The sequence below is a fragment of the Girardinichthys multiradiatus genome, chromosome 21 (assembly GCF_021462225.1).
Source record: "Girardinichthys multiradiatus isolate DD_20200921_A chromosome 21, DD_fGirMul_XY1, whole genome shotgun sequence".
NCBI classification, from domain to species: Eukaryota; Metazoa; Chordata; class Actinopteri; order Cyprinodontiformes; family Goodeidae; genus Girardinichthys; species Girardinichthys multiradiatus.
In genome coordinates, this window is record NC_061813.1 from 12,473,927 (window position 1) to 12,491,700 (window position 17,774).

General features: G+C 39.3%; 1 protein-coding gene across 1 annotated transcript in view; it reads left to right on the plus strand.

Annotated features, from left to right (window-relative positions):
- adarb2 (adenosine deaminase RNA specific B2 (inactive)) overlaps nt 1-17,774 on the plus strand; it is a 282,592-nt gene that overhangs the window by 65,934 nt on the left and 198,884 nt on the right. Inside the window, exon 2 of the mRNA XM_047348928.1 lies at nt 11,213-11,227. Coding sequence (XP_047204884.1) covers nt 11,213-11,227 — 15 coding nt within the window. The remainder of the gene's footprint in view (nt 1-11,212; nt 11,228-17,774) is intronic.

A 17,774-nucleotide genomic window follows, 5' to 3' on the forward strand; every position in this document is an offset into this window, starting at 1 on the left:
GAAATGAGTGTCATGTAGGGAGTAAATAGAAGGAGACGACCGTCCACAATGTCTCTGGAAAGTGGCTGTTCTTGTAAATAGGAGGATTAGAGGGAAATAAATCCTTCTCTCCTTGTGGAGGCATGCCCATAGGGACAAACCCAATGTTTACACTCATTCTCTGCACGTACAGTCCTCCAAATTCAGGTTCACTGCGTGTTCAACCAAGCGCAGAGGGAGTGAGGACTGGATGATGCCTCTCATTCTTTATGGATTAAACTGTACTTGAGCTGGTTATAACCATGTTAGGAGCATAACTCAGGTCACTCTGTAGGGTAGTCGGCTGGTTTAGCACCTTGAGAATCAAACGCAGTTAAACAGATTGACATTTAATGGTCTACATACATTTAGGGTACATGGTACATAACATCTTACTATGAGATTCCCTGAATTTTTTCAGGTTTAAGTAGAGGTTATGAGATCTTCTTCCTATTCATCAAAATGACAGGGCAGGTCAACAACTCTTCAACAGATGCATATTAACAATGAACCTTAAACAGATTTATACAAAAACCCATTACAGAACATTTATCCTCTCCACTGTCGCTACATGCATGCTCAGTATGAGGGATTGCTCCAAAGTCAACGCCAGTGACTGTCCACTGTCGCTACATGCTCATCCAGGAGGAGTAACTGCTACAAGTCACTGACTCAATGCAATCTGCTGGGTTTCCTTAGATAGAAAAACGTTTTATCCAATTTGAATAAATAACTAAATCTGACTGCACTAATCAATGGTTAGGATTAATTGAAATGTATGTGCCTGACTTGAAATCTATATGATTCGATTGAATTTACTTAGCCCATTTTAAAAGTTGCCAACCTTTCACACAATGCAACAGGAAACAACACTCGCCATTTTTTTTTTACCTCTGCCTTCCTCCCTTCCTGTTGGATAGAATAAGGGGGAGTCAGGTTTAGCCTAAACCGGCTCAGTTATGGTTCAGGTGCAAACACACCCTCCATTTCTGTTCCTGTTTCTGTCCCCTTCTCTTTTCCAACGGTTATAATCAGTCTGACACAGAGAGGTACCCCCAATCCTTGTGGTTTTTAGTATAACAATGGCCACCAGTGGGCTCTACATGGACAAACTTTATCAGTTTATTGTTTTACTTAGTACCCCTACACATAGCCCATTCTAAAATGGCCAAACTCTAACACTCAGTAGTTTAATCTAACCGCCCCAACAACCCCACATTATTCCAAACCCTTTGTGAAGTGCCTTGAGACGACGTGTTCTGAATTGGCCCGATGTAAATAAAACTGAATTGAATTGAATTGAATTGAATTATCAAAGTGTCTCAGTTGACCTACTGTAGGGTAAACTTTACAAAGATCTTTTCTCTAAAGAGTGATAGCGGGTGGTGGGAAGTGAGACCAACAAAACCAGACCGACTGGTGGAGAACTGATTTTGGGTTTTATATCTTTGGAATAGACAGAAAACTTACCCATGCCATACAGGAGTGCATAGATTTTTTTCTTTTGTAAGGTGAAGTGCTACATGGCTACTACAGTGAAGATTATCATGTTACTTCAAGAACTCTTTTGAGGTGAACATTGAAGCCTCTAAAGTGATCAGGAGTGGTGTTGTAAAGGCCCAGTTTGGAAACTCTTAGTTCTTTCAAAGCAACTTTTGTACTACTGTACTAATCAGTTTGATATATTTTTTGTTCCTGCTAATTGGTGCATGTTGTCGGTTTGGGCTTTTCACTGGAGCACTGTCACATTATTAAAGGACTGTCTCAGCCTTAGTGGATGTTGAGGGTAGATGCAAGCAGAGTTCAAATCTGACAACTGGAAAACTGGCTTTCCAGGGCTGGTGGTGGTCAGGCATGAATGGACAAAACACAGCAACCCCATCACCTTGACCTCACTGCCCATAGTCTATGCTTCCCTATTTTCACGCTTTATGTTGCTCAACTCTTTTCTGCTTTGCCTTGTTGCACTTTCCTCGATTTTTTTCGTCCACTGATCAGTCATCTATCACTTTTTTGCTGTTTTTATGTCAAAAGTGTCATCCATTCAATTTGATTTGTTACTTCCTAGTGTAACAAAAGCAAATGACCCTGAATTTTCACCTGCACATATTTTCAATAGTTGCATCATTTCCATTCCTACTTTTTTTTCCCAGAAGGGTGAGATTTCAGGGTTGGAGAAGAAAAAAAAAACTTGACTATAGAAGATACACTTTTTTTTGGCCACTTCATGCTCTAATTAGGTAGCCATATAGCTAACAAGCAGTTCATTTTTAAGCCTCACAGGGTCTGATGACACATAAACAATTCATATCATGATGCTAATATTTGGCAGGGAAAGGTATGCGCCGAGAGCCGTGGGTTTGTGTTTATGCAAGTGTGTGTGTGTGTGTGTGTGTGCGTGTGTGTGTGTGTGTGTGTGTGTGTGAGAGACAGACTGTGTTTGGTCGATAGAGACATTCAGTCATCAACATGCCCCCAGAAAACCCGTCTGTTAATGTCCTCCAATGTTTCTGTGCTAGAATGCCAAGTGCCCTTTTTCTTCTTTTTCACTTATGATCATGAAGTGTCATGCTCAAACTGAAAATATTACACATGCAGCAAACATGTTTTTTCCTTAGGTAGTTCAGTGCAAAAGTATTCTTACTCCTGAACGTTTTCTCTTTTTTTTTCACATTAACATCCGAACATCAGCCATTTTATGCGATAGAGCAATAAGAAGTAGTGCATAATTGTAAGGAGGAAGCAAAATGGTGCGTGGTTTTCAAACATTTTTGTAAGTAAAAATCTGGAAAATGTGGTGCGCATTTGTATCCAGACCTCCCTTTACTCTAGTACCAACAAATAAAATCCAGTGTAACCAATTGCCTTCAAAACATACCGAAACAGTAAATAACAGATCATCAGAAAACTAACTGTAGATAGATTTATAGAGTTAAAGTGGTGATTTGTTAAAGAACATTAGTGATCAAACAGTATCACGAATACCAAGAAACAGGTGACAAATCAGAGAAGAAAGCTGTGGAGAAGTTTGAAGCAGGGTTTTGTTAGAAAATAATATCCTAAGATTCAAACATCTTATTGAGCACTGCTCAGTCTGTCATCTGAAAAGGAAAAAAGAGTACTACTGCAAACTCCTGTCCTGGGAGGCATGACTACTGCTACTTTAAGATGTTTCTGAGCTTCAACGCACCTGACTCAAATAATAACTGCAGGCTGAGGAGCAGTTTAAATAAGATGTGTTGGACCAGGCTGACCTAAGCTGGCAGGTCAGGCAACAAAAGCATTATTTAGAGAAGCATCCAAGAAACCCATGTTAACACTGGGGAAGCTGCAGAGATCCAAAGCTCAGATGTGAGAATCTGTCGAGAGGAAAACTATTAGTCATGTACCCACCAAAACTGGCCTTTTTGGAAGAGTTGCACAAAAAAGCCATAAGAAGAAGTCCAGTTTAAGGTTTGTCACAAGCTATGTAGGAAACACAGCAAGCACGTCGGAGAAGTTGCTCTGGTCAGATGGGACCAAAGTTTTTTAGCCAACATGCAAAAAGCTATTTGTAGAGAAAAACTATCTCAGCACATCACCCTGAACATATCATCCACTTAGAAAGCATGGTAGTGTCATTTTCTTTAGCAGGGTCAGGGCAGCTGATCCATGTTGATGTGAAAATGGATGGAACTTAATACAGAGCAACCCTGGTAGAAAACGTGTTGGAGACTGTAAAAGACCTGAGACATCGATGGATGTTCACCTTCCAGCGAACCCACAACCCTAAATACAACAAGAACTACAATAGAATGGTTGAGATCAAATCATATTCATATGATAGAAATACCCAAAGCCCAGACTTAAATCCCATTTACAGTCAGAGGGGAGACCTGAAAATTGCTGTTCAATCTGACTGAGCGTGAGGTATTTTGCGAAGAATGGGCAAAAACATTCCAGATTTTTATTTATGGAGAAAAAATTAAAACAATGTATTGTTCCTAATCCATTTATTGTTACATGCCAATAAATAAACAGAAGTACAGCGGTTTTGCTATTTTCTATATTGAACATAGTGTTTGATCAGGAATGTTCCTTAAATTTTTCTATCACATTTTCTTTCAAATGATCAGAAAGTTACAAAGTGCAGAGCAGTAAAACACCAAACACATGTTTCTTAATAGCAAATCTTTGGTGTAAATATGGAAGCTAATCAGACAAAGCTAGCTTTAGGAGCTAATCAGTGTGCATGTGTGTGTGTGTGTGTGTGTGTGTGTGTGTGTGTGTGTGTGTGTGTGTGTGTGTGTGCGCGCGCGCTTATGATCGGCCTCCCAGGTAATTATTGCAGACAGCTGCCATGGCATCCTGGATCAGTCCCACGTCAACAAGCTGCAAACACACCAATGTACACACACACACACACACACACATAAAAGAAAAGGTTCCTCATCAGCATGCAGTCATTATTAGAGGGCTGATGCCCAGATTTGTGTCATTTTCTTCGGAGTCTCAGATAAGCCCTGGCAAATTGTATCTGCATCCACAGTGGCATGTACAGAGATGAGATCCACCTGCCACGGAGCCAAGCAGAAGGAGCTGTCGAGATGGTGGGGGGTTGGGGATACTGATTCTGAAGCCCAGTGCTACTTTTGTCTCGTACTGGAGATGGTCATACTGGTCAGCCTGACCAGGCCAGATCTGATTCATCATCTGGGTACATTCCTGATCTTTATGTTGCTGTGCCCTGATCTGTCAGATGCTTCCCCTGTCTTCCCTCTTTCCAGCCTGTCTCTTTGTCTCTAGTAGTTTCTGTGCTCGCCAGGCATGCTGTGGTATCATGCCTGCATGCATCATGGACCTGCTAACAAATTACATAGAGTAGCCACTCTGCTTCCCCTCTCACTCAGCTGTCAAGTGGAGCCACTGAAGCATTCTCCCTCCTCTCCACAGCCAACACTTCCATCCACTCCCTCGTCTCGCCATACAGCATTCAAGCACCGTTTGTGGGTTGTAAAACCTTTACCTGGTTTGTTAAAACAAAATATGTGGAGTAGTAATTCTCCCGTAAATGTTGTTAAAATCTCATTTTGTTCTTGTGGATCTAATTTTATATGACTTCTCGCCTCCTGAGCTACAGTATGTCTTAACATCCTAAACCTACACAGAGCATCCTGAACAAAATCAGAGTATTTTTCACTTCTCAGTTTGACTGTGCTGCTGATTATCTATAATTATAAGCTGAAACAGGTTACAGTGCAGCTCATCTGATTTGCTGCTCGGGGATTTGTTCTCCGGCGGAGCGGATGAGTGGATGAATGGTGGATGTTTAACCTGACAGTAGAACATTAGCACTAAACTCTCTGATCTTAGCCAGCCTGTGCTCATGGCAGTGGAGGAGTCAGAAGCTGCTGTGATTAATAGGCTAACGATGAAGCCTCGACCTCTGAAGGTAGCCTGGTTGTTTTACTAACCACACAACACCCTCGTTGCTATTTCCACACGTCCTGGCAGTCAAATGCCCCACTGCCTCTGAACCTTTTCCACCAAGGCAATGTTCTGTGTATTTACAACCCACTGTGGAGGGTTGAATACTGCTTTATTGGTGTGAGGCTTTTATTAGCATGTCACTGTCATAATACAACCCGTTCTATATGACAGCTTTAAGCCATGATATATAACTTGAATTTAGGGATTTTGCTGTGTTTTACAGGTGAGTGTGTGGCCTCTGGTTAGAATGAATGGACAAAAGCAAAACTCTGTGTCCATAGGTCATACCAAGGATACCATCTGAGTCATCCACCTTGCACTTTATCAGAAATAGCAACTTCCTAGTCATTTTAAATAAGTATTCATAATCGTTTACCTTTTCCACATTTTGCCACATTACAACTACGCTGTGATTATACGTGATGGATCAACATTAAGTAGTGCATAACAATAAGTTGGAAGGAAAATAATGCATGGAATTCAACAATTTTAACTAATAAAAATTTAAAAATTGTGAATTCCATTTGTATGTGACTCCATTTACTCCCCTAAATAAAATCTAGTACAACCAACTCTGTCCAGAAGTTGTCCAGAATAATCGCCATATAAATCCAACCATTTTGCCTTAGATTTGTTAGTGAACATTAGTGAACAAACATCACCATGAAGACCAAGGAACTCACCAGACAGGTCAGGAATACATTTTAAAGGAGATTAAAATAGGAATAATGGAAAGAAGAAGCTACTGTATAAACAACACCATAAAATATCCTTTTTGAAGTTTCCCACTAGCCATATAGCCAGCAGACAGAACACAGAGAAGGTCTTCTGCTGGGATGAGATCCAAATTGAAGCAAATATATATATATATATATATATATATATATATATAACTCTGTAGAGTGTGAGGAATGCAGAAGCATGTTAATCAAAGTGTTATCAGTTATAGTTTGTAGTTCACCCTTAGGGACATGTGCTCTGAAATGGCAGCTAAATACAGCCTGAGGGCTTCACCCAATGTGCTTGCCTGGAGGGATCACACAGTACATTCACTAGTTGTTAGAAGGCCAGAGAGAGCATGGTAGGCTTTTGTATCATTGCTAAAAATCTATCAAATTGTTCCAGGATCTTGGTGTGTGTCGGAATCCTTTTGTTTGGGTTTGGTTGTTTAAATGGTGTATTTGATAAAGAGAGTAGTTAACCAATGATTTAAAAGATGACAATGAAGAAGCTTGACTAATATTTAGCAGAAGAGCGTTCCACAAACTGGGAGCCCTGACAATAAGAGCCCTTCCTCCTTCTGTCTCTAGTCGAGACATTATTGAGTAAGACATAATTATCAGACATCAGAGTTTTAATGTCTGAAAAACAAAGAGTACGTTTATTGAGACATCTGATGGGTTAATAGCTAAATATTTCTGGGAATCGGCTGCATAGAAATGAAAAGAGACATTGAAATCATGGACCTGACCAAGTGGTAGCATGTAAATAGAAAATATTAGTGGCCCAAGAATGGAACCTTGGGGAACACCATATGTGAGAGAAGCAAAGCTGGAGGAATTATTGCCAGAAGTTACAGAAAACGTTCTGTCATGCAGATAAGATTTGAACCTATCTATTGGTTTACTGTGAGAAATATTATACACAAGTGAAAAATATTTATACTGCTGCCAATCTTCCCATGAGTTGACCTCCCAGCAAATTTAACCCCAGGAATCTCCATCTTCAGATTATAGGTAGCATGTAAGTGGTAAAGTTCATGGTGGTACATTTAGAAAATAACTGAACAAGTGGTGCCAGGATAAGGCTTCTTCTTCTTTTTCCTCATTTTCTATTTCTTCTTCTTAATAAGAATATGGTAGTACAACTTGGGTTTGCAAAGTTACATCTGAATAGACCACAAGACACCTGGTACAAGTAAAAATGGGATTTGGAGAAAAAGAATAACAGCATTTCAGTACAAAGCATGGTGGTGGAGGTGTGATGATTTAAGTGTGTTTTGCAGCGACATTCCCACTGTGACTTTTATTTCTGACAGAAAGAATGAGTACTTGTGTTAAAAGTGGTTATTAAAGCTTCTGAATCAAGTGCTATATTTCAGTTTTCTCCATGACCTTATTAGATCAAATTGGTAGAAATCTTTTTTTGTTCTCTAAATGTTACTAATATCTCTCTCTAAAGCCACCCCATCCAAAAGATTCCGTCTGCCTCTGCTCTTTTGCCACATTTAAATGTTTTAGACTTATTTTGATATGCCACTAAAAGCCTCTTATAAAAAGCTATTGTGTTTTTTAGCAGTTGTTGTTCACACCCACTTATGACATTTAGGGGGGTAATTACTTTTTCCACATAAGGCCAGGTTGATCTGGATAATTTTTCTTCCCTTAGTAAATGAAATCATGATTTAAAAACGTTTTGCTTTGTATTTCTTCAGGTTATGTTTGTTGGTATTAGAATTAGTTTGATCTGAAATGTGTGACAGAAAAAAACATAGTAAATCTGTGAGGAGTCGATACATTTTTCACAGCACGTTATGTATAATACTTCAAGTGATTAACATATTTACATGGAGACAAATATGTTATTCTATTATTTTTTTTTAAACTATTACTATAACTGTGTGTGGCTGTTTCTCCCTACACTTCTGAAATGGATGAAGAAATTTGGAAAAGGAATATGTACTCTAATGTGACTGTGGCCCAATCTACAGCAACAATCTCCATCTGATTCAGTTTTATACGCTGGATGGTGACAGGAACAGGATCCCTCAAACTACCCGGTGTTCGGCGTTGTCCCATGATGTCCAAGCCTGTTCTGCACAAGCAGCAGCTGCAGGTAGTAATTACTGATTAGGCTATGGAGAGTGAGGACAAATGCACTATATAATCAGAGAGTCCGCCAACAGTAGGAGCCCTCCACAATGGCTTGTAATTAACAAGATAATTGGGGAGAGATAGCAAAGATTTCTGGAGTTCTTCCTTATTTGCATGTCATTTTGCAGAGTTCTTTATGACTTCTTTTTTCCTCTTCCAAGGTTGAAGCACTAATAACACTTGTTTCCTACAGTGCGACTTGCCTGTGTCGCGACTTCAAACAGGGCGCGTGGTGGGAAACAGAGGCAAAGCGGCATGTACGTGCGTGCACTCACATGATCTGATATTTGTTTTGTGGACTCGTTTTGCTATTTACACTGTAGCTCTTCACCTTTACGTGCACTGTTTAATCATAGTAAGGTTAGTAACCCAGACTGTTTGCTGTATGACAGATTCAGCAGTCCGTTTGTGCCTGTAAATCCTTCTTTTAACCTCTAAGGTTGTTTATCTACTGTATTTATTCATTAGTGTTATTTGTATAATAAGTTGGGTAATGGTTGCTGAGGCTCCTTCCTTTCAAATGTCGCTCAGTACATCATATGCCCAGACTGAAAGATATTTATCACTTCTTTTCCAATTATATTTCTCCAGATTAAGGTGTCGCTGTGGCACTTGTTTCCTTGACAACGCTATCGTTATGTTACCTTTCTTCCAAGTACCCTTAATTTAAGTGAATATAATAACTCTTCATGTGCATTTTTTTCCTCACTTTGGCATACTAGCCCTTTGTGTCCACCCCCTCAAGCTCAAATCATGAGGTTCTTTTACGAGTCACTTAAACATGCAAGATGCTTAATTTTATTTCCATTTGCTTGTCCTCATGTTGCTAGGCCTTACCACCTCATGGGGTTGAAGGGGTTCCCTTTTGAATTTCATACATGGCACTGGCTATTGGATTAAAAAGAGCATAGAGAGCCTAATCAGAGTATTCATACATCTTTAACTTTTTTGTATTTTGAATTTAGTTTTTTGAATTGAATTTAGTAATTTTTGTTATCATAACCACACATTTCAATGTATCATGAAATGTGTCCTAAATCAGTCAAAAGTAGTGCATAATGGTGAACCTGAAGAAAAATTATATATGGCTTTCTAATTTTTTTATGTTTGAATCAGAAACATACATTTCTAATCAGCCTCTATGTGAAACTAATTTTTAGTTCTATTACAGCTGCAAGGCTTGTGAGGTATGTCTCTACCAGCTTCAAACATCTAGAGACTGAAATCTTTTACACATTCTTTGCAAAATAGCTCAAGCGGAGTCAGATTGGATGTAGAGGACCAACAACATTAATTTAAAAGTCTGGTGACATTCTCGATTGGATTTAGGTCTGGAGTTTGACCATTTTAACACATAAATATCCTTTGGTTTAAACCATCCCACTGTATGTCTGGCTGTATGTTTAGGGTCACTTTTCTGCTGGAAGATCAACTTCTGCCCATCTTAAGTCTTTTTGCAGCTATCAACAGGTTTGATTCCAGGATTACCCTGTATTTAGCCCCATCCATCTTCCCATCTTCTACTTGCCATAAAGGCCAAATTTGCAAAGTGCCCGACTAATATATGTCCTGTCGACATATCCTCCCACCTGAGCTGTGTATCTCTGCAGCTCCTCCAGAATCACCACGGGCCTTTTGGCTGCTTCTCTAAATCATATTGTTCTTGCCCGGCCTGCCAATATAGATGGATGGTGATGTTTTGGTAGCTTTTCAGTTTGCTCTTTCCGTATTTAGATATGACACGGAACAATACTTGATGAGATCTCTTCTTCCAATATCTCCACAACTTTCTACCCGACCTATCTGCTGTGTTCCTTCGTCTCCATGCCAACAGACGTCTGAGGCCTCACAAAAAGATGGGTTTATACTGAGAATAAATTACACAAAATTGATCTTTGTTTACTAATTGGCTAAAGATAAAAGGTTGCAATGGATTTTATTTAGAGGTATCAAAGCAAAGGGGAAAGACGATAAATGCACTCTTAGTTCATCTTTCTTTAGAAAACTCCCCTTCCAATTTACAATTCTGCATTATTTTGTGTTGGTCTAGCACATAACATCAAAGTAAAATACATTTAAAGTTTGCAGTTGTAATGCGAGAAAATGTTAAAAACTTCGAAGGGGTGTGAACACGTTTTTAAGAACAAACCAATAAATTGTTGGACTTTATCTCAACTAAAACAAAATAATAAAGGACTGTGTGTGTGTGTGTGTGTGTGTGTGTGTGTGTGTGTGTGTGTGTGTGTGGGGCGGCGGGCGGTGGGGTTGGGCTTGTGTCGGTAAAACTGATGAGGTTTGTTAATAATGTATAAAGGTTTTGTTTTGTTTTTTTTTTCAAAACTGAATCTTGAGCAACATGAGCTGCTGGAAGAAAAATAATGCCAGAGCAAATGACAGAAAACATTGCGTATATTTGACAGGTGACATGATTCTTTTTCGTGTAATTGATTTGCTTTGCCATCAGTTTTTCCATTTTTTTTTCGCAGCACATGGAGGCGGCCAGTATGATAGATGAACATAGCAGAGTCACCCCCCCCCCCCCCCCCCCCCAACCTACTGGAGTAGACTCAGGTGCAATGAACAGCAACAATTTCCAGCGCAGGTTACGGCAGAATAGTAATGTTCTCCACTTACTAAACGCGTCTGTCATTCTGTATGGAGATTTCCTGTCAGCTTTGTGTTTTATTGTTCTTTTCAAGTTGGATGAAATATCATACCCTTTTAGATAATATAAATGCTTTTCCAAGATTATCCATCAAGTGCAATGTATTTTTGACATGATGTATGTATTACTAAATTACTCAAAAGTTCTAATTTCACCCTTTGTTCTCTTTTTCACATGTTTTCCTTAGTGTTTCCTCTGTCAGGTAAGACCTATTCATATTTCTTCATCTGTTTTATCAAATCTGCCTGAGTTCATCTCAGATTGCTAAAAAGGCTGAGAGTACAGACTGACAGAGCCTGCCCTGTAGGTCAGCCTCATTTTATCACATGGAACATGCATTCCAAAATGTTTTTAAGCAGTTGAGAATCCTATAGCTTTAAAGTACTACATTTATAGAAAATTCAAATCAATGCCTGACTTTTTTCACTTTGTCATGTTACAGCCACAGACTCTATCTATTGTATTTTATTGGAATCTTAGGTGATAGACAAGGAGAGGATAGTGAAGTGGAAGAAAAAACAATGTGGTTTTCAAAAAATATTATCACAGCATGATGCTGCCATCACCCCACTGTGCTTTCACGGATTCGACTCTGAGCCCTGTCCTGTCAGCTCACTGTTGAAAAAATGTGAAAATAAAATGGCCACTAGTGCCACAAAAAAAAAACCCAAAACAAATAAAAAGTTTTATGGCTTAATTGAACTCTGGCTTTGTTTTTTACAATTCCTCTATTAAGACCAGATTTTCCCACCTGAGCTGTGAATCTCTGCCCATCCTCCAGAGTTACTGTTGACTTCCAGAAGCACCCCCAGATGTTGTTCCAGGTGGTGGGTAGATGGGGCCACTAGCAGGGGCCAGGACTGAGTGATAAATAAATTGAAACGGCAGACTTAGGGAACTAACCAAAATACATAAATTATTAGACAAAGAAAAATCCTAAATAAAAGCCTTACTAAAGCATACTCTTATATCCTAAGGCCAGCAGTTAGTATATAAAAAAAATATCATGCACATAATGTTGTGAGCCAAGGGAAGCCAGCAGGGTGGCTTTTGCCCCCCTGGCCCTTCCTTGGTGGTGCCACTGTGGGTCAGTTTATGCGGATATGGCCATATTTGTAAGGCATGCCAGTTGTGGGATACTTATATCATACTCTGGATGATGGATTGAACAGTGATTTGTGAAATGTTTGAAGCATAGGATATTGTTAGCTGACCCTTATTTAAACTTCTCCACAGCTTTCACCCTGACCTCTGAGACCTTCACAGAACAACCGGATTGATACTGAAAGTAAATTACACACATCTGGGCGCTGTTTTACTAATTAGGGTTGGACCTGATTTTATTTTGGGGTCTCAGGGTATGGGGTTAGGGTGATTAGAAATGCTTGTCAACTTTTTCAGTTTCTGAATACCATGCATAATTTTTCACCTTCTGTACAATGAGGCATTACTTTAGTTGGTGTTTCTCATGACATCCCAGTAAATAACCTTTTAGGTTTTTAGTTGTAACATGACAAAATGTAAAAAGTTGAAGGGATATGAATGCTTTTGCTAGGAACTATATATAATGCACATTTAGTGTGTGCTCTCTAAGTTAAATATCATCTCTAAGGTTGGTTTCACTCGACGTTGAATCATCCTCTCAGTCACTGGTGCTTGTTATTGCATGACTCTTCTCTCACTTTACCATACAAGTACAAGTCTGTCTTACTATACAAGTTTTTTTTCCAAAAAAAAAGGAACAACGTTTGTGCCTACTGAAGCAACTGAGGCTGCACTACATACCCTGAGCTTTGAACAAATTGAGCTCTTTGACAATTAAGGCTGGAATGGCATAACAGCAATTGTTCAGTGCCCATTGTAATTCTGTTTTGTCAAACCGCATCCCTGTAGGTGATAGCCTTGCTGCTTTTGATTGCTCCCTTTTAGTCTGTTTTTTTCTCTCTCCTTCTTCTTCTTCTTCTCTGTCTCTTCATTTGCTTCTCTTCCTGGAGAATGCTTCATTCTTTTTCCAGCAGTGTGAGTCTGTGAACAGCTTGCGGGGCGGCAGGGCAGTAATTACCATGGTTATAGCAGGCGGAGCCGAGAAACGTTGCCTGGGGAGGAGAAAGGCCACTGTGTGGTGATGGCCCCCCAAAATTAATGGAGAATTGGAAATGAATCAATAGCTAATGAAAATGTGTGTTCACTCTATTACTGCGTTTATGACGGCTGTGGCCTCGGGCAGGGTGCTTTGTCACCTGACTGCATAGAGCGTGGCGGCGCTTGCATGTGTCTCTCTCTCATCGTATCCATCTCTTCTCATTTCTCTGGGATGCTTTCTGCATCACTGAGTCTTTTTCTTCCTCCCATTTCCTTATTTCACTGTCTTTGTTTCATTCCAGCAACCACATTAAATGAGGTTGGAAAAAAGGCTTCATTTCATCTGTTGAGGGAACAAATGATCACTTGGCAGAGAGATGGCACGTATATCAGCTCCAAATTATTTCTTATTGTGCAGTAACAGTAACTGTCTGTAATCGTTAATTTTCAGCCGGGTTGACAAAAGAAGCATAATTTTTTCATGAACCACTTGTTTTATTTGCTAAACCCTTAGCAAGGCAAGACAGATTTATTTTTTTGGCGCAATGCAACAACAAGGCAACATAAAAGCATTCAAGAAAAATGTATCTACAGCATATCTATTTAAAATGAGTTAAAGACACATAAGAAACAGTGAAATGCATAACACCCTCCAGTATTATTTGCCCTCATTGTAAAGATGTGTAAAAAGTCTTAGAAAAAATTATTTTGCAGTAGCATCATCGGGAGCTCACCCCACAGGTTTCCAGTAGGATTTAGGTCTGGGGACGGAGATGGCCACTGGTAATGTTCACAAGTGTTTTATTTAAAATCTCATTGGATTTCAAAGATTTCATCAAGGTTCCCAGGGCCTTTAGAAGAAAAACAGGCCCACAGCATCACAGAGACAGAAACCACACTTAACAGTGGGCTTGAGGTACTTTCATTAACAGTTCAACAAGTGTTTTTTTTTTTCTGCCGAAAAGCTAAACTTTTTCCACACAAATTGCATACATTTATGTTTGTAATAGTAGGACAGAACAGGCCTTTTCCTTGCATTCCTCCAAAAGAGCCGGTTGGACTATAGATTGTGTCTAATGGTTGTCAAGGGAGTTGGTGCAATTCTCTACTGCAGTTCCTGAAAAGTGACATTTGGAGATTTTTTTAGCACCCTTAATACACTTCTTACTCTGCTTATTGGCAAGATAAACTTGAACTGTTTTCCAGCTTTGTTTGTCACCATTTCAGTTGTTTTAAACTGATTAATTATTGCTCAGACTAGATACAGGTTTGAGTTTTTGCTACCTTTGCTCATAGGCATTTACTTACTTAATCAACTTACTTGAATATCATGCTCTCTGGCATGGGCAGTTCTAGACAGGGGCTAACAGGGACCAGTGCCCCTGTAGAACTGGTCTTGGCCCCTGTTATGGCCCCTGTTCTGAAGACATAATACTAAATCAATTCCTTATAATGATTTGTGCTGGAACAGAAACCCTAACTTATTGGTCCCTTGGACCATTTTTTTTTACCTTTACAGTTTTGCTTATTTATAAAACAAGGTGCTGCACGTGAAGCTTCATCTGAATTGAATCTTTTCTTCTGTGCTGCCATGAAAAAAACACCGACATTGCTCTCTGGTCTTTCCTGGCAAAGAGAAATTGACCTCTGTCTTAAATCAATAGCACACGGAAACATGAAGTCATGGATTAGTAATTAAAAGCTTCTAAACAGGCATAAACTATAATAATTTCATAGCAACTTTTCGGGGTGCCACTAACTGTGGCACTGGTTTGGTAAAACAAAACAAAACAATTATTTCTTAAATAATTATTAAAAAACATACATTTCCTATGATTTAAAAGAAGGAATAAGCCATTTTTAATTGTAAATACTTTAACAGAGGAACTGAACTACAACGGCCACAACAGTAGGCCAAGTTTGTTTTACTGCCAAAGCTGGACTGACCTGGATTTGAACTCTACGGGTGGCTGTGAAATAATTTTGAGTTTGAACTCTCAGGGATCTAGAGTAAAAAAGTACAATACGTCATGCTAAAAATGCTGATGTTGCACATTTCATGTACCCGTGTTGGGGAGGTCTCTTCTTGGTTCACCTCTCTTAGAAATGTAACATTATTGGTTCATTCTTCCAAAAAGTCTTCGAAAGTCTTACAGCAGGGGTCTGCAACCAGTGGCTCCAGAGCTGCAAGTGGCTCTTTAGACCCTCTACTGTGACTCTTAATAAATTTGGCCAAAAATAATGAACAATTGAGCAGTGTTTTAAGCTGCAATAAATATGATAAATTGCAGCCTTAGCAATTTACTTACACTAATTATGTTGTATTTTTTGTTAAGTAATTTTTTGGGGGATTTTATTTGGAATCTATGCACTTTCTTGACATCATTATCTTAAAATAATTGAATATTCTGTTAAAGAAATTGTATTCATTCCTTTTATGTAAACGTTTGAGGACTTTCGTTTTTTTAAAACCTAAAAACAAAAATGTAATAATTTTTCGTTTGTTTAAAAATCTAATCAGATTTTTTTAATTAGATATTGTTAAACTAAAGTACATTGTTTTAAAGAGTTAAGTAGCTTTTGTAGCTCTAAACAAAGATGGTTTAGCTGCTCGGAAGGCAGAAATGAAGAATGTTTGTTTCGGTATGAAACTTAGTTTTTCTCTGGGAGTAGCTCATTGGTTCATCTTTATATGGAAGAATAAAGTATTTTTGCATCGTATTCTGCTCAGGCATTGTTTCACTATGTTTTACCTGTTGAGTTTTGCTTTGTTCTGTTTAGACTCTTTTTCTGCATTGACTGCTGAGTTCCTCCCTGCAGTGATTCTGCAACTTTTTGAAGATTCTTTTTTTTTTAAGGTGAAGATATTGTTTTCCTCTGACATCCAACGTTATCCTACTTCAGAACAACTCAGATCACATTGTGATGTTGCTTAGAACGTATCTATGGTGGTTTTACAATATTTTTGGCCTAAACAACACTGATATTTTAGCTTGAAAGATGACAAGCTGGGTACAGCTGTGGAAAACTCTTCTATTCTGGTATGTTAGAAAATTTCTAATGTAGAGATGAGAAAAAACTGTTTCTCATGTAACATGTCTCCCAACACAATCAAGTTAATTAATATCTGCGCTGCAACTGCTGCCTGAGGGGCTGTCGGTGCAACTTTCACAGACACTGTTGTGAGGTTTTAACAGTCATCTTGTGGTAAAGGAAGCAAATATACCGTACTATTACTTTTGACATTTTAACAGTTTTAAGGGAATCATCTGTGAAAGAGACATGACATGCCTCACTTCATTGAACAATGAGAATGTCTAGTAAGAGGAAGAGGTTCGTGGTTGTGCAGGGACACAGAGTTCATTGCACATTAGCTGAATGCTCCCCCAGGATTCACAGATCATTTCTCTTCCCTGACATGGTACTGCCCTGGGGTGCCTGACAGTGCATGACATTGCCACTGTATGTGTGTTTGTTTGTGTGGCAAAGGGGATCAAACCTCCAACCTTCAGCACCTCCTGCAAACTGGCAGGCCCTCAGGGCCCCTTTTCAACTTAGCCACCTCTTTTTGTTAAGGCTGTGTAGGAAGCTGTGGAAACACACTAACTTCATCCTCTCCAGGTTGCCCTTTTCTACCAAGGTAGCAGTCCTGTAAAACTAGCAAAATATGCTGTTACCCTGCAGCTTTGAAGATTATACTTATCTGCAGCACAACGTTGACTCATTAGGCTCTGTCCTGTCAGTCAGTTCTTTGTGTACTCAGGAAATAAAAAGAAGGTTACAATCAGTTCACTTGCACAAAGCTGTTTAGTGTTTTTTCATTTCACGCTTTTTAATAATGTTTTTTTAAATGTGTCAAATATCATAGTAGAAAAAATTCCTTTGCATGAGCGACACAACTCTGAGACGCCATGCATGCCCCACATTTTGGTCTCCGTTACTAAATTGATGTAAGTTCTACTCAAATGATGCAGCAATGGACTGTTAAAAGCATTAAATAATCTCATACCACATTATGCAGATTCTTTGTCTGCACGAGTGAGGATTCACTCACCTCATTATGCCAAAAGCTCCAACTAACAGCAATCTGAGCTATTTTGACTGTTTAAGCTAATAACTATTTCACCACCTGGCGGCACTCAGACTTGTACAGAGCAGTCATACAAAGTGCAGTTGGCGGGCAGATACATTTAAGTGGTCCTGAATAGGAAAATGTTCAGTAAAACACCAACTACTTTTTGTGACTTGCAATTTTGGCCTTGTGACAGAAAAGTATAAACACCACTGAAGCCGTATATTTTCTTTTTTTGCGGCACAAAATTCCTAAATTGTTCGACAGTAAGCAGACAGAAAAAGGATGGCGAGAGGGGCAAGACATGCAGTAAAGGTCGCCTGGGCCGGGAGTGGAACCCTTGACAGCTGCATCGAGGACTGAAGCCTCCAGTAACATGGCACAGGGGTAACGTGATGGCGTGTTACCCCTGCCCCACCGTTGCACCCAAAGCAAAACATTTTCACAACTATGTTATTAGGAACCCCACTTAATTCTTCTTTTTTTATTTTCAGTGTTTGGCTTCACCTTGGGAATGGGAGCTTTGTTGTCATTGCCAACACACACCCTCATGGACAGTTAAGGGTGGTATTTTTTGATATGGGTCAAATTTGGC